At 45.3% G+C, this 25984-nt stretch overlaps 1 protein-coding gene across 1 annotated transcript in view; it reads left to right on the top strand.

Annotated features, from left to right (window-relative positions):
* The window catches only part of LOC142297049 (uncharacterized), a 109124-nt gene that overhangs the window by 45773 nt on the left and 37367 nt on the right, over positions 1-25984 (top strand). Inside the window, exon 2 of the mRNA XM_075341284.1 lies at positions 17109-17209. Within this exon, the coding sequence (XP_075197399.1) occupies positions 17109-17209 (101 nt within the window). The remainder of the gene's footprint in view (positions 1-17108; positions 17210-25984) is intronic.

Genomic DNA, 25984 nt, shown 5'->3' with positions numbered 1-25984 from the left:
AATAATTTATGTAATACACTATGTAAGTGGCAAAAAACAATTTTCAACAAAAACATACTAAATAACATTTGTGCAGTCTATGAATTTGTTCTATCTAAGAAATAGAATTGCTTCCATCAGAGCCTCCTTCGCAGATGACCTCAAATCTGACCTAATAATGTTAAGGCCAGAGAACAACCTCTCTACAGTAACTTAGGATGGAGGCAAAGCCGTAACCACATGGGCGACATCTGTAACAATTTCCGGGTATTAAGGATTGCCTCATGCACACTCAGTTATTTTTTCCCAAACATTTTTATTGATTTTGCAAATTTTATAAAAACCATAACAAAATGAGTATGATTACAAGGGAAGGACAATCAATTGACAGAGTATGATATAGAAGAACAAAAAGAGGGGTACAACCCCCTCTTGCTAGTCCAGATTATTCTTCCATGAAAAATGACATACAGTGCCTACAAGTAGTATTCAACCCCCTGCAGATTTAGCAGGTTCACACATTCGGAATTAACTTGGCATTGTGACATTTGGACTGTAGATCAGCCTGGAAGTGTGAAATGCACTGCAGCAAAAAAGAATGTTATTTCTTTTTTTTTTAAATTGTAAAAAGTTTATTCAGAGGGTCATTTATTATTCAACCCCTCAATCCACCAGAATTCTGTTTGGTTCCCCTAAAGTATTAAGAAGTATTTCAGGCACAAAGAACAATGAGCTTCACATGTTTGGATTAATTATCTCTTTTTCCAGCCTTTTCTGACTAATTAAGACCCTCCCCAAACTTGTGAACAGCACTCATACTTGGTCAACATGGGAAAGACAAAGGAGCATTCCAAGGCCATCAGAGACAAGATCGTGGAGGGTCACAAGGCTGGCAAGGGGTACAAAACCCTTTCCAAGGAGTTGGGCCTACCTGTCTCCACTGTTAGGAGCATCATCCGGAAGTGGAAGGCTTATGGAACTACTGTTAGCCTTCCACGGCCTGGACAGCCTTTGAAAGTTTCCACCCGTGCCGAGGCCAGGCTTGTCCGAAGAGTCAAGGCTAACCCAAGGACAACAAGGAAGGAGCTCCGGGAAGATCTCATGGCAGTGGGGACATTGGTTTCAGTCAATACCATAAGTAACGTACTCCACCGCAATGGTCTCCGTTCCAGACGAGCCCGTAAGGTACCTTTTTCAAAGTGTCATGTCAAGGCTCGTCTACAGTTTGCTCATGATCACTTGGAGGACTCTGAGACAGACTGGTTCAAGGTTCTTTGGTCTGATGAGACCAAGATCGAGATCTTTGGTGCCAACCACACACGTGACGTTTGGAGACTGGATGGCACTGCATACGACCCCAAGAATACCATCCCTACAGTCAAGCATGGTGGTGGAAGCATCATGCTGTGGGGCTGTTTCTCAGCCAAGGGGCCTGGCCATCTGGTCCGCATCCGTGGGAAGATGGATAGCAAGGCCTACCTGGAGATTTTGGCCAAGAACCTCCACTCCTCCATCAAGGATCTTAAGATGGGTCGTCATTTCATCTTCCAACAAGACAACGACCCAAAGCACACAGCCAAGAAAACCAAGGCCTGGTTCAAGAGGGAAAAAATCAAGGTGTTGCAGTGGCCTAGTCAGTCTCCTGACCTTAACCCAATTGAAAACTTGTGGAAGGAGCTCAAGATTAAAGTCCACATGAGACACCCAAAGAACCTAGATAACTTGGAGAAGATCTGCATGGAGGAGTGGGCCAAGATAACTCCAGAGACCTGAGCCGGCCTGATCAGGTCTTATAAAAGACGATTATTAGCTGTAATTGCAAACAAGGGTTATTCCACAAAATATTAAACCTAGGGGTTGAATAATAATTGACCCACACTTTTATGTTGAAAATGTATTAAAATTTAACTGAGCAACATAACTTGTTGGTTTGTAAGATTTATGCATCTGTTAATAAATTCTGCTCTTGTTTGAAGTTTGCAGGCTCTAACTTATTTGCATCTTATCAAACCTGCTAAATCTGCAGGGGGTTGAAGATTACTTGTAGGCACTGTATAATGAAACCGAACTAGAAAGTCAAAATAAACCACATGTAATATAGTCCCTTAAACCCCTGTGTCATTCTTTAATAATTCCAAAATCAATGATGTGTCTTAATACTTCCTTGACGTCTTGCCTCCTCCTTCCTCTCGAGGCCCCACTAAGTGATCCTCAGGTTGCCCAAGCTATCCTGGATTTCATTCAGGAGATACCACTCTGTGTGTATGAAAGGTGTCGCCAAATTATTTATTTCTCTCCGTGTGAAGTGATGTTCAATAAATGTTTTGCATCTCCCAAAGAACGCAACTGTCTTTTGATCCTTATCCCTTATCGCTTCCAATTTTTCCAACTTCAGAAGAGTATGCAATTCCCCAATAACCTCCTTTGTAGATGGACCCTCCCTCTGTATCCAGTGTCTTAAGATACACCTTTTAGCTATCATGGCCAAGTCATGTATGATTGCAAATGTCCTTTTGTCCCGAGTATTTGATCCCCCTTTGACTCCACCCTCAAAGAAATGGAAAATCCACACCATTAATTCTGGTCTGCAATATATCCCCCATGTTGTTTGGGCCAACATTCTTACCCGATTCCAGAACCTCTGCACTTCCTTACATTCCCAGAGTCCATGTAGTATATCTGTTTTCTCTGTTTGACATTTTGGACAACGTGCATCTCTACCCGGAATATTGAAACCTACAATAGCCCTGTGTAAAATCCTAAACTGGGTGTCTCTCCAACCCTCGTTGGTGATGTGTTTCCGCATTTGGACCCACCCTTTCAATATATTTTCCACTACTTCTTGACCTTTCAGTTGTTTCTCCCATGCTAATAAGGTACAACTATCCTCCCGTTACAACCTGTGACATTGAAATTGCCCTTGCTGAAACTAAAATTAACAAAGCTCCCGGCTCTGATGGGATCCATCCTGAATTTCTCAAAAACTGTGGACCTTATGCGAAAAAATGGATGGCAAAGTTCTTCTCAGATATTATGGAGAATGCTCAAGTTCCTAGTAAATTAAAACATGCCAAAATAATTGCATTGTTAAAACCTGGGAAGCCTGAAGATAATCCATCAAGCTATAGACCCATTGCCTTGTTGAGTTGCTTATATAAGCTCTTAGAACGCTTAATATATAACAAGATCAGTCTAAAGATTTTTGACTCTACCTATAGAGCAAGCCGGCTTCAGACCTGCTCGAAACTGTAGTGACCAAGTCTTAGCTTTGACAACTCTCATTGAAGCTGAATTCCAGAAGAACAAGAAAGTTTCAGTGGCGTTTATCGATCTCTCTGCTGCATATGATACTGTGTGGAGGGAAGGACTTTTATATAAATTTCTGAAGGTGATTCCATGTAAGAAAATGATGTACCTCTTGAACAATATGATTGCAAATCGAACTTTTCATCTTATTATGGGCGATTCAACCAGTTGTAAGAAATCTTTAAACAACGGACTGGCCCAGGGATCAGTGCTGGCACCTCTCCTGTTTGTCCTGTACCTAGCTGATATTCCTAAAACAGTGTCACGGAAATTTGGATATGCCGATGACTGGGCACTTGCTATGGTAAGCAAAACAATGGAGGAAGCAGAGGACGTTCTTACAAAAGATCTTAGTGTAATGGGAAAGTACTTCCGACAATGGAGATTAAAACCTAACCCATCAAAAACGGAAGTTTGTTCCTTTCATTTACACAATGCAAGTGCCAAGACTGAACTTAAAGTACAATTTGAAGGCCAATCTGTTAAACACAATTTCAATCCTAAGTACTTAGGTGTAACCCTTGATAGAAGTCTAACTTTTAAATCCCATCTGTATAAATTGGCACAGAAACTGAAAGCACGTAATAATATTATTCAGAAACTTTGTGGATCCTCATGGGGCTCGGCAACATCTGTTTTGAGAACATCTACTCTTGCCCTGGTGTACTCTGCTGCAGAATACTGTGCTCCAGCATGGTTAAATAGCTGTCATGTAAACTTAATTGACACTCAGCTGAACAACTCTTTGCGTATAATATCTGGTGCTATTAGACCTACACCTGTTCACTGGTTACCTGTGCTGGGTCATATCGCACCCACAAATCTAAGAAGACAAAAGCTCCTACTTAAAGAGTACACTAAAGTAGTGAATAATGAAAAACTTCCAATACACCAAAATATCAGAGATGTTACAATACAACGATTGAAATCAAGACATCCACCCATCCGAACTGCAATCACCTTGCATGAACAAAACTTCAATTTAGAGGAGAAATGGCGAGACCTTTGGGTCAATGTAGTAGAAGGTGATCCCCAAATGTTCCCTAATTTACAAAACCCTCCACCAGGCTTCAATCTACCAAGGAAAACATGGGTTACTCTAAATCGTATCAGAACAAACTTTGGCGTCTGTGCAGATTTTATGTATAAGTGGGGAAAATATGACTCTCCGACCTGTGACTGTGGAGCAGATCGTCAAACTATCCAGCACATTGTTGAGGAGTGCCCCCTGAGATCCTACCATGGTGACAAGAAGGATTTCTATATTGTAAATGATAACGCTATTGCATATATAGAAAATCTTGATATTCAAATTTGATTTTTATCCTTTTGATATTTTTCAATCACTGTCTATTGTCTGGTGTTTATTTTTATATGATGGTAAGATATACGTTCATACGATTAAATAAATAATCCTCCCGAGATATTAATACCTCCCTAAGTGTTCGGTAAATTTGGGATACATTTACATTTGTAACCTCACATTCCAGGAGCTCATCAATTGGACTTTTGTTCAGTTCCCTTCCAATCTCGCCAAAATCTCTGATTACTCCAAACTTCAATTGCTCATACTGGATAATGTGAATGTTATTGAGGTCATATTTATTAAGCACTTCCCTTCCTGTCATCCACCGTCTCTCCTCCACATTCATAACATCTTGCATTCTCTTGATGCCCTTCTCTTTCCATCCCAGAAATAAGTTGTTGTCTCGTCCCTGAAGGAAATTTTGGGATGCCCAGGGATTTAAATACTTAGACACCTTCCAGGAAAGTCCCAGTTTCTTTCTAACTAGTCTCCAAGTTAACATGGTATCTCGGAATATAATTGAGTTTCTTATGTGACCCTCAGTCCTAGACAATGGGGCGTGGAGAATCGACTTCAGGTCCCATGGTGTTGCGTATTTGTTCTCCATGTCATGATCTGAGTGTCTACTTGTTCCTCGCAACCAGTCGATCACGTGTCTCATAATACACACCCCCTAACGTCCGGGAAATTGATTCCTCCCTCCTCCACTGACTTCATCAATGTGCGTAATTTTATTCTGGGTTTCCTTCCCCTCCACACAAAATCCGCATATGCTGCGTTGAGTCTGTTAACATCTTTTAGTTTTAATAGTAGCGGAATTGTCTGAAAGGGATACAGCAGCCTAGGAAAGCTCATCATTTTTATCAAGTGGCATCTTGCCAGCAATGGTAAGGGTAAGCCTTTCCATCCCCTTAGTTGTGTTATGATTTTTCTGATCAGTGGGCCATAATTCATTTTATAAATTGTTTTCACCGTTCTCCCTATCTGCACTCCCAGGTATTTGATTGATGTCTGTGCTATAGGGATCCCACATATACAACCGTCTCTCAGATTTCTCCCAACAGTCCCGTGACCTCCCCTCAAGAACAAGATCTCGCACTTCTTTTTGTTTAACTTAAAGCCTGAGAATGATCCAAATTTTTCAATCATGTCAAGGGTTTGGGGTAAGTCCACGCCTGCGTTTCCCATATACAGTATCACTCATCAGCGAAAAGCGCTATCTTCATTTCTGCCCCCTTTATTTTAATCCCTTTGAAGCTGTTAAGACCCTGGAGAACTCTAGATAATGGCTCAATTGCCAGGTTAAATAGTAGGGGGGATAGCGGGCAGCCCTGCCTCGTCCCCTTCATCAGGGGGAACACTTCCGACAGGAAGCCCGGGGTATGTATCCTTGCTCCTGAGTTGGCATATAAACTTCTGATGTAAAGTCTCATTTTACCGGTAATTCCTATGGCCTCCATCACCTTATCTAGCCAGTTCCAATTAACATTATCGAATGCTTTCTCGGCGTCGAGTGTAACTAAAGCAGGTCTTGTCCCTCCCTCGGCACGCCCCAATCTAACCGCATCTACCACTAAGATCGTCTTCCTGATGTTGGTAACCGCATTTCTCCCTTTGATAAATCCTACCTGATGTTTGGAGATTATCCTAGGCAAAATCAGTGCTAGTCTATCGGCCATGATTTTGGACATTATTTTTAAATCCTGATTAATGAGCGATATGGGCCTGTAACTAGAGGGATCATTTAGGTCTTTGTTACCCTTCAGGAGTAATTTAATGTATGCTATGTTGGCATTTCTAGGGATTTCTGTTCCTCCCAGGATTGCATTAAAAACTGAGGTTAAGTCCGGTGCAATCAGATCCTTAAGTGCTTTATAAAATTCGCTATTAAAGCCATCAGGTCCTGGCGCTTTATTGGTGTTAAGCTCCCCGATTGTTCTTGTTACCTCCTCCACTGAAATGTCCGCGTTTAGGGCTCCCAGCTCTTCCTCCGTTAAGTTAGGCATTTGAGCTTGTCTTAACCAATCGTCCTCGTCAGTGAAATCATTGGTTCCTGACCCATATAGCTATCTATAATATTCCCCCAGCACCTTGTTGATATCTTTGGGATCTGTGGTTACCCCCCCTCCCTTTGTTTTCATTTTGGAGATTACCGTTGTTTTTCTGCTACCCCTTGCCAAATTTGCCAACATTCTCCCTGCCTTATTGCCGAATCTATGAAGATCAGCTTCCTTGTGAGACCAAAAACGTTGTTCCTTTTTTTTGGCCCACTCATCAAAGTCCCTCTTTGCCTTCAACCATCTGTCCCTTGCCGAACTAGACCTATCTACCAGATAATTTGTATATGCTAGCTGGACTGCTTCACTATGGGAGTTATGTTTCTCGTTCGTCCTCCGTTTGATCATGGCCACATATCCCACCAAACGTCCCCTCAGAACCGCTTTTGCCGTTTCCCAGAACAATACTGGAGTCTCTCTGTGTTCCTTGTTGTTCTCTGTGAACTCTTCCCACCACTCTCGCAGTATCTTGTGAAAATTATCCTGTCTGAGGAGGAATGACGGGAATCTCCATATAATGTCAGAACCTCTCCTGAAATTCTCTCTGATGTCCACTCTCACCGGACTGTGATCAGAGATCACCATATTCTCAATCACGCAGTTTTTTGCTCCATTCACAAGATCCCGAGACATCCAAATCTGATCTATGCGCGACCAACTGTTATGTGGGTAGGAGAAGTGTGTATAGTCCTTATCATGTGGGTGGGTTAGCCTCCATATATCTTTTAGCCCTATATCTTCTAATGATACATCCCTGTTTACCATTCTCTTGTGCCCAGGACCCTTCTCCCCTCCCCCTCCCCTCTCCTTCTGTCTTCAGCCGAGTTTGGTACTGTGTTGAAGTCTCTCTCCACTATGATGTTGGGTGCCTCATCTGATAGTATGATAGCTTTCATATTATCATGAAACGTAATCTGATGCAGGTTTGGACCATACACATTGTAAATACTGAGTGTGCCCGCTGGACTAGTAATTGTTAGATGTTGCCACCTTCCCTGATCATCCTCCTCATGAGCCACTACTTCATGGCTGAGCTGTTTGTTTATCAAAATCAATGTGCCCGCCTTCCTACCTTGCGCCGCTGCCCCATAAACTGAACCTACCCAGAATTTTTTCATGCGAAAAAAATCCTCCCTCCCCAAATGGGTTTCTTGTAGTAGAGCAATATCTGTTTTTAATCTTTTCAGGTGCCTTAAGCTGGTGTCACACTAAGCGACAGCGACAACGACGTCGCTGTTACGTCACCATTTTCGGTGACGTAACAGCGACCTTGTAAGTCGCTGTTATGATCGCTGCTTAGCTGTCAAACACAGCAGAAGCAGCGATCATAACGTCGCTGTGCTACATGTGCAGAGAGCAGGGAGCCGCGCTTAGCGCTGGCTCCTTGCTCTCCTAGGTACAGTACACATCGGGTTAATTAACCCGATGTGTGCTGCAGCTACATGTCACAGTGCAGAGAGCAAGGAGCCGCGCGCACTGCTTAGCGCTGGCTCCTTGCTCTCCTTGCTACAGTATACATCGGGTTAATTACCCGATGCATACTGCAGCCACATGTCACAGTGCAGGAGCCGGCACTGGCAGCAAGAGCGGAGGCTGGTAGCCAGCGTAAACATCGGGTAACCAGGGAAAGGTCTTCCCTTGGTTACCCGATGTTTACGCTGGTTACAGCTTACCGCAGCTGCCAGTGCCGGCTCCTGATCGCTTCATTTCGTCGCTCTCTCGCTGTCACACACAGCGATGTGTGTGTCACAGCGGGAGAGTGACGACCAAAAAATGAAGCTGGACATTCAGCAACGACCGGCGACCTCACAGCAGGGGCCAGGTCGTTGCTGGATGTCACACACAGCGACAGCGACGGGACGTCGCTGCAACGTCACAGAAAATGGTGACGTAGCAGCGACGTCGTTGTCGTCGTCGTTATGTGTGACACCAGCTTTAGAATCACTGCTCACTTGTTGGGTTATCTTAGGCCCTTAACATTCCACGTTGTTAATTGTACCATTTTTTCCTAAGTAGACCACTCTTACCATTTCCATCCCTCAAGACCCCAGCATCAGTGGAGACGAGACGTCTAACTCTAAATTCACAGATGGCTCCTCCAGAATGACACTTCCTTTCCCCAACTTGTAAATATAACCCAGAAAAACAAAGAAAAAACAAATAACGGATAATTATGCAACATGTTGTCCCTTTTGAGGGAGTGTTGGCGCTTTTCGCCATGTTAGTGACTTCCCCTTTTCCTAGCCAACATATGAAGCTCCTTAGTCACCCCCCATAACAAACATATCCTGTACTTTATCCCCCGCATAACATGCAGCGACCGCAAATACTATGTCAGTATTAATGCAATATGGTAAATATGGAAAAACCTTAATGAGATATTAACAATCGGATCAGTCTTGAAATTAGGGCACTGTCCAGCCGAATGGACCCGATTTGCTACGCATGGATCTAGTAAGCAATCCAGAGAGAAAAAAAAAGAGGGGGGGGGGAGCGAAGAAGAGAAAAAAAAAAAAATGAGTGGGACCTCGTTCCCTCCTCCTCGTGGCATCTCTTCCCTCTCATCTTAATGCAATAACATCAGCGTCTTTCCTTGGTCGAGGAAAACAAAAAAGAGAAACAAAAACAGGGTGAACCCACTCACACATCATGTGTCCGGATTCTTCTGCTGTCGCTGGTCCCTGAGACCCGACCTAGGTCTGTGCTGCTGGATTGGACTTAGTCTCCTCTCTCCTCCGACCTCACTTTGCACTTGCCCTCTGTGTTGTTCCTTCTCTCTTCCCAAGCCTGTGGGGTATCCTCTACCGTTGGTGCCTCCTCCGCTGGATCCTCTGTCCTGTCGTCCTGTCCGATTCTTGTCGTGCTCTGACATGAGGGTGTTTTCCGCTTCCTTGTGATCTTTAATTAGGGTTTCTGACTTTTAGTATAGCCGGGTAGAGCAGCTGGCATTTTACTCTTGTTGTACAAGAATGTGCAAATTTTACTGAATTCTTTCCTTCTCTTAGAAACATCAGCAGAGTAGTCTCCGAAAATTAGCAGTCTATTGCCTTGGTATTGTAATGGGCGTTTTCGGTCTCTGAAAGCCCTCAGTATTTCCTCTTTGTGTTTGTAGTCGAGATATTTGACTATCACCTGTCTGGCTCTTGGTGCTGGTTTATTACTTGAATTTTGTCCATCCTCTTTGTTCACCTCCTGTTGCCTCAGTGGTCCCACTCTTTGGGCCCTCTCCACTCTAAACTTTGCTTTTATGCCTAGGGCCTGTGGTAGCTCCTGCTCACATATGCTGTCTAGCTGTCCCACAGATACCGATTCTGGCAGCCCCACAATACGCAGGTTGTTGCGTCTTGATCTGTTTTCTAGATCTTCTGCCTTGTCTTTTAAATATTCATTGCATTTCACTAGGTTTGCAATTTGCTCCTGCATGCTCTGCATTACATCCTCAGAATCAAATTGTTTAAAAGAACTGAGAGTCCTCAGTGGTTGATACCTTTTAATGGCTAACTGAAAAGATGGTAATAATTGCAAGCTTTCGAGACTACTCAGGTCTCTTCATCAGGATGATAATGAAGAGACCTGAGTAGTCTCGAAAGCTTGCAATTATTACCATCTTTTCAGTTAGCCATTAAAAGGTATCAACCACTGAGGACTCTCAGTTCTTTTAAACAATTTTTTTTATCTCTATTGGCTAACACGGTACAAAGATATATTTTACTTGTATCCTCAGAATCAGAAATTCTCTGTTCTGTGTCTGTTAGTCTATTAGCGTGGTCGTTTAACTGCTTTTGTATATTGGCAAGTGAATTTTGTATAGCTGCCTCAATGGCCACTTTAATTTCTTTAAACAGGTGAGAGGCCACTTCTATTGCCAGTTTTTTATAATCCACAGTGAACTCTTGCGGTTGCTCATTATGACCTGCAGGTGGTGCTGTTGCCTTAGATTTTCTTGTCTGTGCTGATCTGTCTCCTTCTCCCAGTAATTTTCCAGATTGTAATAGCTTTGTGCTTGCACGTTTTTTGTTTTCTTTAAAAGGGGTATTAATGCTTTTATTTAACTTTTGGGAAGATTGGCCAGATCCGTTCCCCCTACACTGCTGGCCTGCATTTTCTTCCTGCCCTCCTAATCCTCCATGCACCCCTTCAGCGCTGCCTTCTTCTTACTCTATCTCTGCTCCTTCTAGGTCTTCTGCATCTTCCCATTGTGATCCTCCCTCCTCTGACCCCTGCATCCACTTCTCTGCAGCATCAGTGATCTCTGCCTCCTCATTTACACCCTCCATTTCTCTCCCTCTCAGGCCCAGCATTGCTGTTTCTCTTGCCTTGTTTTCTGGCTCCTCCCCCAACAGACTTGCCGGCACCATGCTTATCTCCTCCATGCCCTGCAGCCCTTCAGCATAGCAGCTCCTCCAGGATCCCTCTCCACCGCTGGCACTCCGTAGCAGGTACCGCTCCATGCCTGCCGACCTCCTGGTCCCTGCTGTGTTACTTGCGATGCGGCCACGTGAACGGGGGAGCTTTATTCTGACTGATTCCACAGGGGGTGGCAGGAGCTTCTTCTTTATGCCTCCACCTCTGCCAGGGCCAGATCCGGAAGTCATGCACACTCAGTTTTGATGAACGGTTGAATTTTTTTATTTCTTTGAGAGCAAGTGAATTTTTGTTCTGAAATCTGGTCAATCTGCTGCTATAGGAGATGGAGTGAAATCTTTTTCCTTGCGGCGATGCTTTGCCTGCTCCATGTCATCCAAATACTTGTCAAAGTTAAACTCCTCATCTGATGAGGATGAAGATATGGCTGCAGTAGCACTGGCAGGACCCAAGTCCTCTTGCACCTGGCAGTCCTGTAGCCGCTCATCCTAACTGCTACCTCAGTCAGAGCTTCTTTTCCTTTAGTAAGCTGTTGATCATCAAGCAGTATACGATGACTTGGGTCCACATAAACAGCTGCCAGAAGAATTTTATTTTCCAATAGCTGTGTCTCTCTCCTTTTCATTGAAGCAGAAATGCCATCTGTGATTAAACCTCCTCTTTGGGACAGACAAAATAGCAAGTTCTTCCACTCCCTTAAGAAAATGCCAGGAGTTAAATACTCAGCTTGTAATTTTTTTAGTCACGGTAAATGGGTGATTAAGCAATTCCTTCAATTCAGCCACCTGTGTCCATTGACCTTCATTTAATGTTACTTGAGGGTTCACCATATCTATAAGAAACTATTTTAGTTCAAGCAATTGCTCAGTCATTAAATAAGTGCTGCCTCACCGAGTGGCTTGATCAACAATTGCCCCTTTCCCAGCACGTCTCTTCAACATGGAATCAATTTTCGGGAGTTCTGGCGGCAATAACCAACTTCCTCACTTTTCCAATTAGATTTCCAGCATGTCCGCCCAGTTTGACACATCCGGCTTTTCGCCGGTTTGGCGGATGCGACACACACCAGTACAGTACGATACAGTACAGTACAGTGGCAGCGCCACAACTTCCGGGTCACATGCTCCAGTCACATGACAGCATGTGACCGGCGTTTGTCGAGCTGCCACTGTATTGGAGTGCGCCGCATCCGCCAAACCGGCGAAAAGCCGGATGTGTGAAACCGGGGTCCCTCTTGCAGACTCTCTCTTAATGCCAGCTGCAGCGTGCGCACAACACAGCGCATGTGATGAATATGAAAGTGTTTTGAAGCAGCTTCAACAAGATCATCTAATCCTAAAGTATCATTTTGTTGTTCTTCTGTTGTAATATCTGTTTGTTCCTCAGTTACATGAACAGCACTGTGGCTCCATCTCACACATACTGAATCCTAAATTTTCTTCTAGCTGTTGTTCATTACTCTCATTCATCAGTTTAATTGTACTTATGTTTGAAGCATTGTCCGTTACAATGGCAAGAACCTGCTCTTTTTTGAGTTTGTAATCTTGCAGAACGTTTTCCACTAAGACCTGGAGAAACTGGCCGGTGTGATGAGATTTACTATCTTTTACTGCCAGTGTCTTACTAACAATTTCTTTCTTGTCACAAACATATCGAACATTGATGGCAAAATAATTCAGTGAAATGCAGTGACTCTGGCATCCCAGCAAAGGCAATGGGTTTCCAGATAGGACATTCAGACACAGCGTTTTGTGAGTATCTTCACAAAGAATGAGAATGTCAGTTTGTGGTGTTTTCTAATCTACTTTTGCTATTGAAAGCATTATTTATGAGCTCAAACCCTTCAGGTGATGCGGTTTTTTAAAAAGCTGATCTGCTTTTGCAGCTGAAAAACGTATCCTCAAAAAACGCCGCAAAAACGCTGTGTGTGAATGTAGCCTTAGATCAGGAATAGAACAGACATTTATAGGACATTTCATAACTTTCCCAAATTCCTATGAAAAAATATTCAGCACATTCTGCATTGAACTACTGTCCCCAATTTATTATATATTTTATGAGTCGGAGTCTGTGAATTTTATACCGACTCCGACTCCACCAAAATGAACACCGACTACAACTCCACAGCACTGTTTATTTCTTCACTTTATTCTGATTTGATGTCAGATAGTGAGAAAAACCTGCAGATGTGTGTGTATAGAGATGGAGGGAAAAATCTGCAGATGTGTCTGTATAGATAGTGGATGGAAACTTCTCGTTTTTCTTACCGACTCCTCAGCCCTGGTGTGGAGGAAGTCACTGTGGAGGTATCATACAGTGCTTGTATTATACATTATGGGGCAGTAAAAGGGGAATCTTTGGGCTTTAAGAGGAAAATTACTTTGTAAGGGCTGTAAAGTTGTGAGAGAGGTTCTTATGACCTAGTTTAATTTTTTTTTGTGTAACTGAATATTTTTTTTCATTTTTCAAAACAAACAAAGAGAAAATACATGGATATGGCCCGCAAACATGTGAGCAGTAATTTTAAACCCTAAATCAGGACACACATCATATTATCCATTGATATATTAGAAACAAAGAATGTGACAAGACAGACAATACAATAAAAAACAAGGAGACATAGGGAAGGAGGGGACGGAATAGGGAGGATGAGTATATCAAACTTCCATCAGGACCATGCCGAGCTATCATTCTTTATTGGCCCAGTAAGTATCCCAAAGGGACTAAACACTCTCAAAATTATCCACCATGTTATTTGACATGGCGGATAGGTACTCCATCCTCCTCACATCTTGGATTATAGAATGGATATCATTAAGTGAGGGTGGATGGGTTAACATCCATTTATTGGCAATCAGACACCTGGCTGCTGTCGTTATATGTAACAGTAACCGCTTTACTCTCCTCCCCAACTGGACAGGTGGAATATTCAATAGATAGAATTTAGGATTTAAGGGTATCTTAAGATCGGCTACTTTGTAAGTAAGAGATCACGGCGGCTCAGTGGTTAGCACTGCAGTCTTGTGGTGGCTCAGTGGTTAGCACTGCAGTCTTGCAGCGCTGGGGTCCTGGGTTCAAATCCCACCAAGGACACTATCTGCAAGGAGTTTGTATGTTCTCCCCGTGTTTGCGTGGGTTTCCTCCGGGTTCTCCGGTTTCCTCCCACACTCCAAAGACATACAGATAGGGACTCTAGATTGTGAGCCCCAATGGGGACAGTGTTGCCAATGTATGTAAAGCGCTGTGGAATTAATAGCGCTATATAAATGAATAAAATTATTATTATTATTACCAACTTGCAGAAGCATTGGATATTTGGGCATACCCAGAATATGTGCGGTATATCTCCCCCTGTAGTACCACATCTCCAGCAGTTATCAGGTATAGCCGGATTTAGTTTATGTAGTAGTGATGGGGTTTGATACCAGTGCATGAGTAATTTATACTGGTTTTCCTTATAGACCTAGCACGAGGATGTTTTTGAGGCAGTATCCCAAATCCGTTTCCACATACATAAGGGAATGGTTTTACCAAGGAAATCCTCCCATTTACTCATATATGTATGATTTGGCTTGTCTTCTGGGTAGGGAGTAATTAAAATGCGATATGTCCGAAATAAGGCCCTTGGTGGAGACCCCAGCTCTGCATAATCTTTCAAAGAGTGTAGGGGTAGAGACTTCTAGGGAGGAAAAAGGGAGCGCATCAGGTGTCTAACTTCTATGTACCGATATTGGGAGTTGCCAGGGAGATTAAAATTAGTTGATATGGTGGCGTAGGGGAGAAGGACCCTGGAGTGTGCGTCTACTATGTCAGCAAAACAAAAGAGCTTCCTGTCGAACCATGTCTTAGTCACAGCACCTTGCATACCATCTGGCATCTTGGGGTTAAAAAGAAAGGAAGTCAAAGGAGAGCGTTCAGATTTATGTGGACATTTTTTTACACAGCAATCCCAGATCTTCATAGTGAAGGCTATAGGGTCCAGGGTTTGTGGGTCAGGCTTATTAGATGAGCTACCCCAGAGATAAGAGTTGGGATGCGTTGGGGCTAGCCATAGCTTCTATATTTCCATCCATCTAGAGAAGGCACAGCAGTAAGACCATGCATGGATGTGACGTAAGTGTACTGCCCAGTAATATTTACTTATATCAGGGACCCCCAGTCCTCCTCTCAGTTTACTGTAAAGCAAAGTCATTTTGTTTAATTCTATGTTTCTTATGAGCCAAAACGAATTGACTTACAATGGACTGTATATTGCGTAACTCTTTGTATGGCACACACACCGGAAGGGCCTCAAATAAATAAAGCAGCTTTGGCACAAGAGACATTTTGACAGCGGAGATTCTTTCAAATAAAGACAGTGGGAGCTTGTTCCAATTGAGTAGGAGTCTTTTTAATTCAGTAAATCTTCTATCTAGGATAGTTATGTTGATATAAGAGCTTATACTTAGATGTTAGTTGTATCCCCAAGTAAGTCAAAGATGTATCTTTCCATTTATAGTTGTAATTTTCTCTCAAGGAGGACACCCGCGCCTGCGGAATATTAAAGGGTAGAGCCTCCGTTTTGCTCTGATTGACCTTATACCATGACAGCCTTCCAAATTGTAATAATAGAGTATTCAAATTCGGAAGGGTGATATGTGGATGGGACAATATCAATAAAACATCATCTGCATATAAAGATAACTTAAACTCTTTGTTTCACACCAATACCCCACAGATATTAGGGTCCATGCGAATAGCAGCATCCAATGGCTCAATGCACATAACAGAGAAGGGGGGACAACGGACATCCCTGACGAGTGCCGTTGTGTATCTGAAACGGTTGGGATGTGGCATAAGGAGGCTTGACCGAAGCTGAGGGGCATGAATATAGACTTTTTAGGGCAGTAATAAATGCACCAGAAATTCCAAAATGACGCAACGTCTCAAACATGAATGGCCACCCCAGACGGTCAAACGCCTTCTCCGCATCCAAACTGAGAAGGAGTGCCTCATTCTCCATCTTATTGACAACCTCCACTAAGTCAATAATCTTCCTAGTGTTGTCCCCTCCCTGTCTACATGGGACAAAACCCACCTGGTCTTTATGTATTAGGTGAGGGAGTAGGACCGAAAGGCGTAGGGCCAATAATTTAGTAAAAAATTTTAAATCCGCATTACGGAGTGCTATAGGCCTGTAATTGGCACATTCCATAGCATCCTTCCCTGGTTTGGGTATAAGTGTAATATATGAATGCAACATACTTATGGGTATAGGGGAACCCATGAGGAAACCATTTAAATAGTTTAACTAAATAGGGGGTGAGTCGATCCGCAAATGCCTTGTAATAGAAGTACGTCAGACCGTCTGGACTCGGCGACCTCCTATTAGGAAGTAATTTAAGCACCTCTCCCACCTCTTCACCTGTGATTTCTTTATTCAGTGTATCTATAGCACTCCTACTAAGAGTAGGTAGCTCGAGAAAAGAGTGAATCAATTTCCTCTGTTTTCCTGGGTCTGCGGGAAGGGAGCTAGGCAGGGAATACAGTTTAGACAGATAATCCTGGAAGAACTTTGCAACTTTAGTAGGGTCATAGAGGATACTTCCCCCCCACATCTCTTAAGGCATAAACGGATGAGTTCCCTCTATCCTGACCTAGTTTAATTTTATTTTTATTTTTGGGGGGAGGGGGTACCAATGAGAACTTCCGCTATGGGGTCCCATGATTTCTATGTACGCCTCTGTTCGTCCCCTTAAAAAAAAAAACAATTGAATAAAACTAATTTTCCTCAAAAGGACTTTCAAAAATACAACATTGTTGACTAAAACAATTCTCAAATGACGGAAAAATAAGCATTACGGCGTCCAAATTGTGAAGACAAAACAATGAAGGAAATCCCAATGTCATAATGTACCACACTAAGTGGATCCTGCCACGTCTGCTTCTATCCCTGGTGAACTGACTCTAGAGCAGCACGGGCGATATAGGAGGCGTAGAGGCCATGCATAGATTGGTCTCAGGGGCCACACGGCTCTGGTAGCAGAAGCGCCCATCTAGAACCTTCCACATGACTTTTCCTTCTGTCCGTGACTTTTACATTATTTATTTTACAGCTTTGAAATTCAGGGAAAAGATATGCAGAACGCTGCAGACACAATGGAAAAAGGAGAAATGAATGTGTGGAGTGATGAACGCAGTAGAGACTTTTCCACAGGTAACCCTCCTCAGTGAAGTGTCACCATTAAATAACAAAGAACAGTCACATTCCCAGCTGCAAGGAGAAAATGAAGTTGCGTTCTCCCTGCTGCCGCTCGTATACAGTCACCGATGAAGTGTGGGAAACAGTAACACTTACCACTCACATGCTGTCAGCCAAGGAACAAGAGGGTTGATTACTGTGTACTCACTATGTAGTGAGTGGTGACTGTTTCAGCTTCTCCCACTGTGCTGGTGACTGTTAGTGAGCAGCTGCTGGGAGAATGTAACTGCATTTTATCCTTGCAGTTACTGTGTCACAATCTCTTCGCTATGTTGTACGAAGTGAGTGACAATTTTGCCTCCCTATGGAATCCGGGTCGTGCCAAACTGTTAGATAGTTGAGCGACAGCTCAGTTCAATCTGAAACTCTGAGGTGCTTGGTTTCTTCAGGGGTTCCCTGTTCTGAGTAATCAGTTATTTATCTGAGTAGTCAATCCTAAACCCAGGATATCGTGGAGGTGCCAGGGTAGCTGGAGCAGGGATGCCAAAATTGGCCCTCAGACTAGGGACCTTGTGCTGTCCCTTATCCCAGAGGAAGGCTTTATGGTATCCAGGTCTGGACTGCCAGCTTAACCCTAACTCCTGTCCAAACCCTGATCTAACAGCCCCTCTCCCCCTCATCAGGAGTGGAGATGCAAACCCTACAAATACCACAGACACAGTAAAAAAAACTAAACTCCTACACACTGCACACAAAGGAGAGACACAACATGTGTAGGGGAAGGGAATAAAGTATAAGGAAGGAAGTAAATGTATAATGGGGAAACCTGCACACCACTCATACAGCAAACTACTGGTCACCAAGAATAGGATCACCACAAAGACCGGAATCAAAGAGCATAAGCTGAAGGTATCATCTGCTGTAACAAACAGACAAACTTTAAGTAGGGAGAAGACAGATGAATAGAAATTGGCCCCCTGAGTCTCAAGGAGCCACACAACACTCTACAGTAATTACCTCCTGCAGGCCTGGAAAGCAATGGAAAAGACTCAGCTGAGGAGAACAGAGTCCGATGCCGTAGCAGCACCCCGCGAATGTGGGCCTGAACACCACATGACACGGGGCCTTGGTTATCTGTGTTCTGATCTTTAGCTGCCAGACCTTGGACCTCATCAAACCATCCATTTTATCCTCCTGATATTCTAACCTCAAACCTGACTACGCCTTTCTCTTTCCCCTTAGTTCACGGCATGCTGTCTTTGCATCTGACCCTGAAACGTTTGATAACCCTGCCTCACGGCTTGTCCATGCAGTAACTAGCCTCACACACTTCGAATAAACCAGATAGATATCATTTAAATGCTGGGTACTCAGATTACCATGATATCTGCAGATAGTGTTTTTGTAGCTGCCAGGTTTTTTTTTTAGCCCCTTCTCGTTATGTAACGTATTATTACATCCTATTACTTCTTGCGGGCTCAGAAGCGGAGTCTCCATTATTGCCAGCAGATGATGTCTGAATTATTATTCAGTGGAGGCAAGCTTCACCCACTGCGGTTAACTTTTCAGTCTTTCACAGCAGCATTCGCAGCGCGCAGCCTATGGGGTACAACGTTCCACATATCCAACGCCCCAGCATCGTTATTGTTGGGTGCAGATGGGTCGCCATAATAGCTGGGGGTCTGCTAAAGACCTTTTGCCCTTTATAAGGGTACTCCTATGATCTTCACACCTCTAGATACATTCCTTCAGTGGTGTAGTTTTCAAAATGAGATAATTTGTGGGGGGGTTTCCACTGTTGAAGCACATCAAGGGCTTTAGAAACATGACATGGCATGCGCTATTTCACCACATTTAGTTCTCCAAAAGTCAAATGTTGCTTCTTCCATTCTGAGCCCTGCCGTGGACCCAAGCAGTAGTTTTCCACCACATATGGGGTATCAGCGTAACCTCGAGAAATTGCACAACAGACTTATATGGTCCATTTTCTCATCTTACCCTTGGGAAAATGAAAATTTGTGGTTAAAGCCACACTTTTGTGGGAAACATTAAAATCTTTATTTTTTCCTTCCACATTGCTTTAATTCCTGTGACACATCTAAAGTGTACTTTGGCATTGCATTATTGCTGTAGGGATATTAACAAAAGGGATAAATACATAGCTAATGTGAAAAATGAGTAAAAAGATAGGCATTGCAACACTGCTTTAGAGATATTTGCAAAGAGAGATTCTTAGCCTATGTATTGGCCAATCCATGTTAGACAAGATGATCTCATTATATTGGTAAACAGCACACTTGAGAGAAAAATACATGAATCGCATTCGAACTTTCCAAAATCATACCTTGATCTAAAGCTACTAGGCAAAAATTAAATACCTGAACATGAGGTTCTTGGTTTACATTCTGATCAGTTCACACACTGGGAGCTTTTGGGAGGTGAGTGTACAGCTCCTTTCACAGAGTGCTGGTGTTGTGTGGTGTCCATTGTTGTGGTGGTTTTGCGTCGGTGTGGCGTGGAGTCATGGGGACTCTACCTTGCAGCATGGGTGTTGAAGCACCAGGTCACCTGCCCTGCTGGTGCATTGTTAGTGTAGCGGTGGACGGCGCTGCACTTTTGAGGCATAGAATAAGGACCCACTCAGAGGTTCGCCGTGACGTGGCAGGGGGCTTCATACAGCCTGAACAGAATGTTAAACCAAGAATCTCATGTTCCAGTATTAAATTTTTGCCTCCCGGCTTTAGATCAAAGTATGACTTTGGGGTTTGCGAATCATGTCTTTTTTTCTTCCAGGTGTGCTATTTTGGGAACCTAACCTTAAATGCTTCTATGTGTGATTTAAAAATGTGCATGTCTGGGCTGATAGGTTCCTGGCAAAATAAGATGGTGGAAACACCCTGGCTATAGGACGGAGTGCTTGGTCAGGTGCTTGTCAAGATTATCGGGCTTATATGGATTAGCCAATACATAAGCCAAGACTGCCGAGACCCACCCACCGGTTCCCCCTCCCCACCGCGCAATGAAGGAGACCACACATGGAATATCTTTTATTATCTTTATAATTTTGTACTTTATTGAAGGTATCCACGTAACACCATTCAATGTTGATATAAAAAGGGAGTTGCTTGTTATTTTGGCCACAGCTTTAAACCACAGGCACAAATCCGCCTTAAACCTGAGGGAGGAGGCCCGATGCCTACGGCCATCTGTAGCAGGTTGGCTCTCACCAAATCCCTCTTCCACCGGCCTCGGAGTGGCAAAGGCCCACACCTGAGCTGCGACCCCCACACAGGGCCCTCATGGCCCGCTCAACCCCGTCCTGGATGTCCGACAGGAAAATATCTAGGCCTATGTCATTGAGGCTAAAACCATCCTCTAGCACCAAACGGCTGATCTCTGATTCCAGCATCTCGTGTCCCAGCAGTATACCCCTTACTGCCGCTATAAATTTGACGATCCGCATATTAACGTGCCGCCTTGACCGTTCCACAGCCACTATGTTCCTTGCCCATATTATTATTATTATTTATTATTATAGCGCCATCAATTCCATGTCACTTTACATGTGAAAGGGGTGTACATAATAGGGACAAGTACAATAATCATAAACAATACAAGATACAGACAGGTACAGGAGGATAGAGGTCCCTGCCCGCGAGGGCTCACAGTCTACAAGGGATAGCTGAGGATACGGTAGGTTAGGGTAGAGCTGATTGTGCGGCGCTGTATCAGACTGAGGGTTACGGCAGGTTGTAGGCTTGTCGGAAGAGGTGGGTCTTCAGATTCCTTTTGAAGCTTGTCAAGGTAGGCGAGAGTCTGATGTGTTGAGGCAGAGCATTCCAGAGTATGGGGGAGGCACGGGAGAAATTTTGGATGCGATGGTGGGAAGAGGAGATGAGCGGGGAGTAGAGAAGGAGGTCTTGTGAGGATTGAAGGTTACGTGCAGGTAAGTACCGGGAGACTAGGTCAGAGATGTAGGGAGGAGACAGGTTGTGGATGGCTTTGTATGTCATGGTTAGTGTTTCGAACTGGAGTCGTTGGGCAATGGGAAGCCAGTGAAGGGATTGGCAGAGAGGAGAGGTCGGGGAGTAGCGGGGGGACAGGTGGATGAGCCGGGCAGCTTAATCTCGGTAATATGCTGGACCATACCACCACTACGTTGCTGAAGAAGCCGCTAAACCTATCCAGGTCTGCTTGCATGACCGCGAGCAGCTCCTGGATCCTCACATTTACTAGGTCGTTTCCACCTGCATGGATGACTAGCACTGTTGGGCCCGTGGCTATTCTTGCTATGTTCACTACCTCGGGCAGGACCTGTGTCCAGGCCATGCCCCGAACTCCTCTCCATTAAACATTGAAACTTGAGGTGATGAAATCCCAGCACTCTTCCACCTGGTCTCGACTCGGCCCGCCGTGCTGCCCAGAATACGTGTGAGTGACCTAGGATCCAAATGCTAGGTCTCGCCGGATCTAGGAAGAAAAGCTGTTAGCTACTGTACACAGCATAGTTATCATAGTGTCATCGACCATCATTGTATTAGTGTTGTCATAGCTTTGTTGGTCTTTTGAAAAACTGAAATGAGTGGGTTTTTTTTTTGGGTTTTTTTTATTATGACGTGATAAACAATGCACACTTGGTGGCGGGGTACAACGGGACTGAACGATTAGATCTGATTTGTTATCTGAGGGATGGAGAAGGGTGTATCGACTACTGAGGCTGGTTTGAGGTTAAAACTTGTGGTAAAAAATTGGCGGTAGCAGGGGTCGGGGGTTAAATTAGGTCTGGCCTGATGTAGCGGAAGAAACAGTCAGATTTCCAACGCCCTATCCGCTGTATCTCTTCGTTAGAGAAGCCGGCCCTTGCTGCCTCTGTTGCTGCGCCTACGCGGAACGAGTGCGTGCTATAATCCCCTGGCTGTAAGCCCATGCTGGAAAGAGACATCTTTAGCAAGGCTGAAAACTGCGTTGCTGTGAGCGGGGATCCATCCGCATGCTCTAAAGAGAATTTGTTGGGAACCCGAGTTTCTAAGTAACGCTGCAAGATAACAATGGGACATAGGGGTCCGGGAAACGGGAAAATGGGGAACCAAACTCCTCTACTGAGCTGATCTGTTTTAGAGCGCCTTATGCAAACCCGTACTCCACCATTGCAGATTATAACGTCATCGCGGAGCAGACCATCGGGACGAGCTGATGATCTGCTGACTAATTCACTGATTTGCAGTGCCCTGAAGAATGCAAGCGAGAAGGCCGCCAAGAACAAGAGGACCTCGCTGTCATTGGCGCATACGTCGCCTAGCTGGTTTATTATGCCTGGAAGGATGGCGAATGAAATGGGCCTCCTGCTTTCAGTGCACTGTCGCTTCCGCTTCCAGCCTTTAACGGCCTGCGGAAACAGGAAGGCCTTGGTGACATCGGGCCATCCACGAACCCGGAAGTGAAAGGCTATGCCTGTGAGCCGCTGCTGCGCTACTGTACCCAACACGCCATTAGTATGCAAATGCGCTATATACCAAGCAACGGAGTTGCTGAGAAAATATGCAGACGCCTGGCTAGGCAGCGGTTGTGCTATATTTAACTATTCATTCCAAGCCTTACCGTACGAACGCCACGTAGATGGAGGTAGGGATGCCTAGTGCCATTTGTTGGGCCAGCGACTAGCGCACCAATTGGGACCAAGGAAAACTCAGAATCCGGTGCAGCATCCGAAAATAGAGATGCCCGAGCTGGAAACCTCCTTATCCTGGAAACACGTGCGTCCATTGTAAGTGGCTAAAAAGGACCTCCATACACCCAGGTCCTCTCGTAGGGCGCTGGTGATGCGAATCCTGTGGTGGGGGGCAGCTATGCCCCTAGTGGCCAGGCAAAGCCTCCGGGAAAAGACCCTTCCCATGGGCATGACTCTACAGGCGAAGGCGAGCAGGCCTAATAGAGATTGAATTTGCGCCAGGGTTACCTTGCGAACAGCGCAGAACCCGTCAATGAGTGATGTGTTTTTTTGGACCTTTTCCAGTGGTAACCGAAACATCATGTTAGTTGAGTCTATTTCGATTCCCAAAAAGGAAAGGCTGGTTACAGGGCCAACTGTTTTTTCCGCCACCAGCGGAACCCCAAACTTGTCCGCTAATGCCTGGAAGGAGTTTAACGCGGTAGCGCATGTTTCCGAGTTGGCGGGGCCAATGAACAGGAAATCATCTAGATAATGGGTGACCGATTTGTTCTTTGCGACGTCCTTAACCATCCATTCCAGGAAAGAGCTGAAGACCTCGAAGTGTGAGCAGGATATGGAGCAACCCATGGGAAGACACATGTCATAAAAGAATTTTTTGTTGAAATAGCACCCTAGCAGGTGGTGACAATCGGTGTGCACTGGTAGCAGGCGAAAGGCGGACGCTATGTCTGATTTTGCCATTAATGCTCCTTGCCCCGCTTTACGCACAAGTGCGACTGCTTTGTCAAAAGACACGTAGGAAACTGCTGAGTCCTCCGTGGGGATACCGTTATTCACTGACCTCCCAGCTGGGAAGGATAAGTGGTGTATGAGGCGAAATTCACCCTTTTCTTTCTTAGGCTCTACCCCTAGGGGTGAAACGCGAAGGTTTGGCAATGGTAACTTAGTGAATGGGCCTGCTACACGGCCTAGCGCCACTTCCTTGAGTAGTTTGTTCTCCAGGACCTGTGGGAGGTCCCGAGCAGATTTTAGGTTGGGGGCGAAGGTTTGTTCTGAGGAGAAAATAAAGGGGATAAAGAAACCGTGGGTGAAACCGTCTCTGATGGTGTCGGCCGCAGCCTTATTGGGGTAACGTTCGAGCCATGGCTCCATCTCGTGCGCGTTCACTGGAGTCCATGGGACCTAGTGGTGCATTTTTTGCATGATGCCTGGCTGGTTGCTTGTCGCATTTGGAGGAGGTGTGATTGCCTCCGCACGATGAGCACTCATGCTTGTATTTGCAGAGACCTTGATGCCTGCAATGGCCTTCGTTGAAGAGCCAGCAGCAACCTGGTCTGCGGACATTTGCGGCTCCTGGTGTAGCGTGGTGGGAGGAAAAGGGGCCTGGAAAGGACTGAAAGGACTTTTGCGCCATCATAAGTCTGAGCCACGAATCGGTCGCCTTAACCTAGTTGGGGTTGGAGTGCCAGGCGTCTCCTAAATTCTTCATCGTACTTCCACCACGCATAACCCCCATGAGTTTTATAGGAGTTGTAAATGGTGTCGCAGTAAGTGAAGAGTTCTGAGCAGCGTTTCGGGGTGCTTCTGACCCATCACGCACCCCAGAATGCAGAAAGCCTGCAACCAATTATTTATGGTCTTGGCTACAGTGGGTTTTTTAGCGAACTGGCGGCCATTGCCTCGCCTTTCTTTGTCGACGGTGTTTTTGTCTGCTGATATTAGGGACCAGATATCCACATAATCGTTGGCCCAATTTTTTTTAATTATTTCCGGGGATAGGTGGGTTCCTAGCTGTGAAACACCGCAATAGAACATGTCCCTGTGTAAGTGGGGGCGCTGCTGCGCTACGTCTTGACGTTGTACAAACGCGGGGTTAACCAGAACTAGTCCCGATGGTGAACGAACCGCTTCCCTCATTACTCCTGGATGGGTCCCCCCTGCCCAAGCGCTGGTAAAGCTGTACTCATCGGCCGATGTGGTAGGTTGGTCCTCTGGCGCCGCCATATGGGGTAGTTCTTCGGGTAGTGGTTCACCGTGGTTACGGTGGGTAGCAAACCTTTCGCCTGGAGGACCTCTTAGCGAGCGGCTGCGGCGAGAGTCGGATGACGCAGTGCTGGATGGTGTGTGGTGTGTCCTGCGGGATGACCTCTTGCTGCTGTTGGATGAACGGGCATGGTGATTGTGCCGTGAGCGCCGGGAGTGACGTTTGTGGCTATCCCGGCTCCTGCTGCGGGAAGTGGACGGCGATCTTCTGTGATTATGACTCCTAAGGGGTCTGCGATGGGGAGCTGACGTTCCCGGCTCGGCTGACCCCACGCGTGACGAGTGCCTTGTTTCTTCCTGCGGTTAGCTTACTGGCAGGATGGGCGATGGATGGATTGCAGGGGTCAGCATGGGGTGCAGGGAGGGTAAATCTAATGGTAGGGTACCTTGGATTTCCCGCTATTGTAGCTGTAGGTGGGAGCATGGTGGTGTCAGGGGTAAAGATGGATCCTCCTCTCCATGGTACTCCATGTTCTTGCTGGAGTCAGCTTGGGAAAGGTGCCTATGGTAGTCCTTGCCTTCCTGGTGCGAGTCAGAGTGTGCAGATCCCTCAGCTGAAGAGCTTCTGCTTTCTGATGCTCCCATAATGTGGCCTGGCTGATGATGAGAGATAAGGGGGCAGTGGAGATTGCTGGCTGGAGGGTGGGTGGCAAGCTGCTGCAGACCACCACGTTCACTTTGTAATGAATGTGAACGCTGGGCCGGAAATACAGTTATAAAGCATGTTTGTTTATGGCTACATTTCCCTTTAAATTTGCCGCTTTTCTTTTTACTGACGTCACTTCCGGTCCGGGCTCCGAAAACCGGAAGTGCCGTATAGTCACATGGTCGCCGCGTCACAGGAAGTGATGCGGCAGCCATTGTTACAGGATGTGACACTGCATGTAACGGTGAGTCACATATGGGCAGCGTCATCCAGGGGGAAGTACCATGCCTGGGGGGAGGTGCACTGCGTGGCGATGGTGGTAGCGTTTTTTCCCGCGCTAGCGCCCGCGCTGGCAGGGGAACCGTGGGTTCGTGGGCCGGAGGTGAGAGCGGACCGGACCTTCTGGACCAGGCCGCCCTGCGCCTGGGGT

Source organism: Anomaloglossus baeobatrachus, chromosome 3, assembly GCF_048569485.1.
Source record: "Anomaloglossus baeobatrachus isolate aAnoBae1 chromosome 3, aAnoBae1.hap1, whole genome shotgun sequence".
Classification (NCBI taxonomy): domain Eukaryota; kingdom Metazoa; phylum Chordata; class Amphibia; order Anura; family Aromobatidae; genus Anomaloglossus; species Anomaloglossus baeobatrachus.
This window is presented reverse-complemented; position numbering and strand designations above follow the sequence as displayed.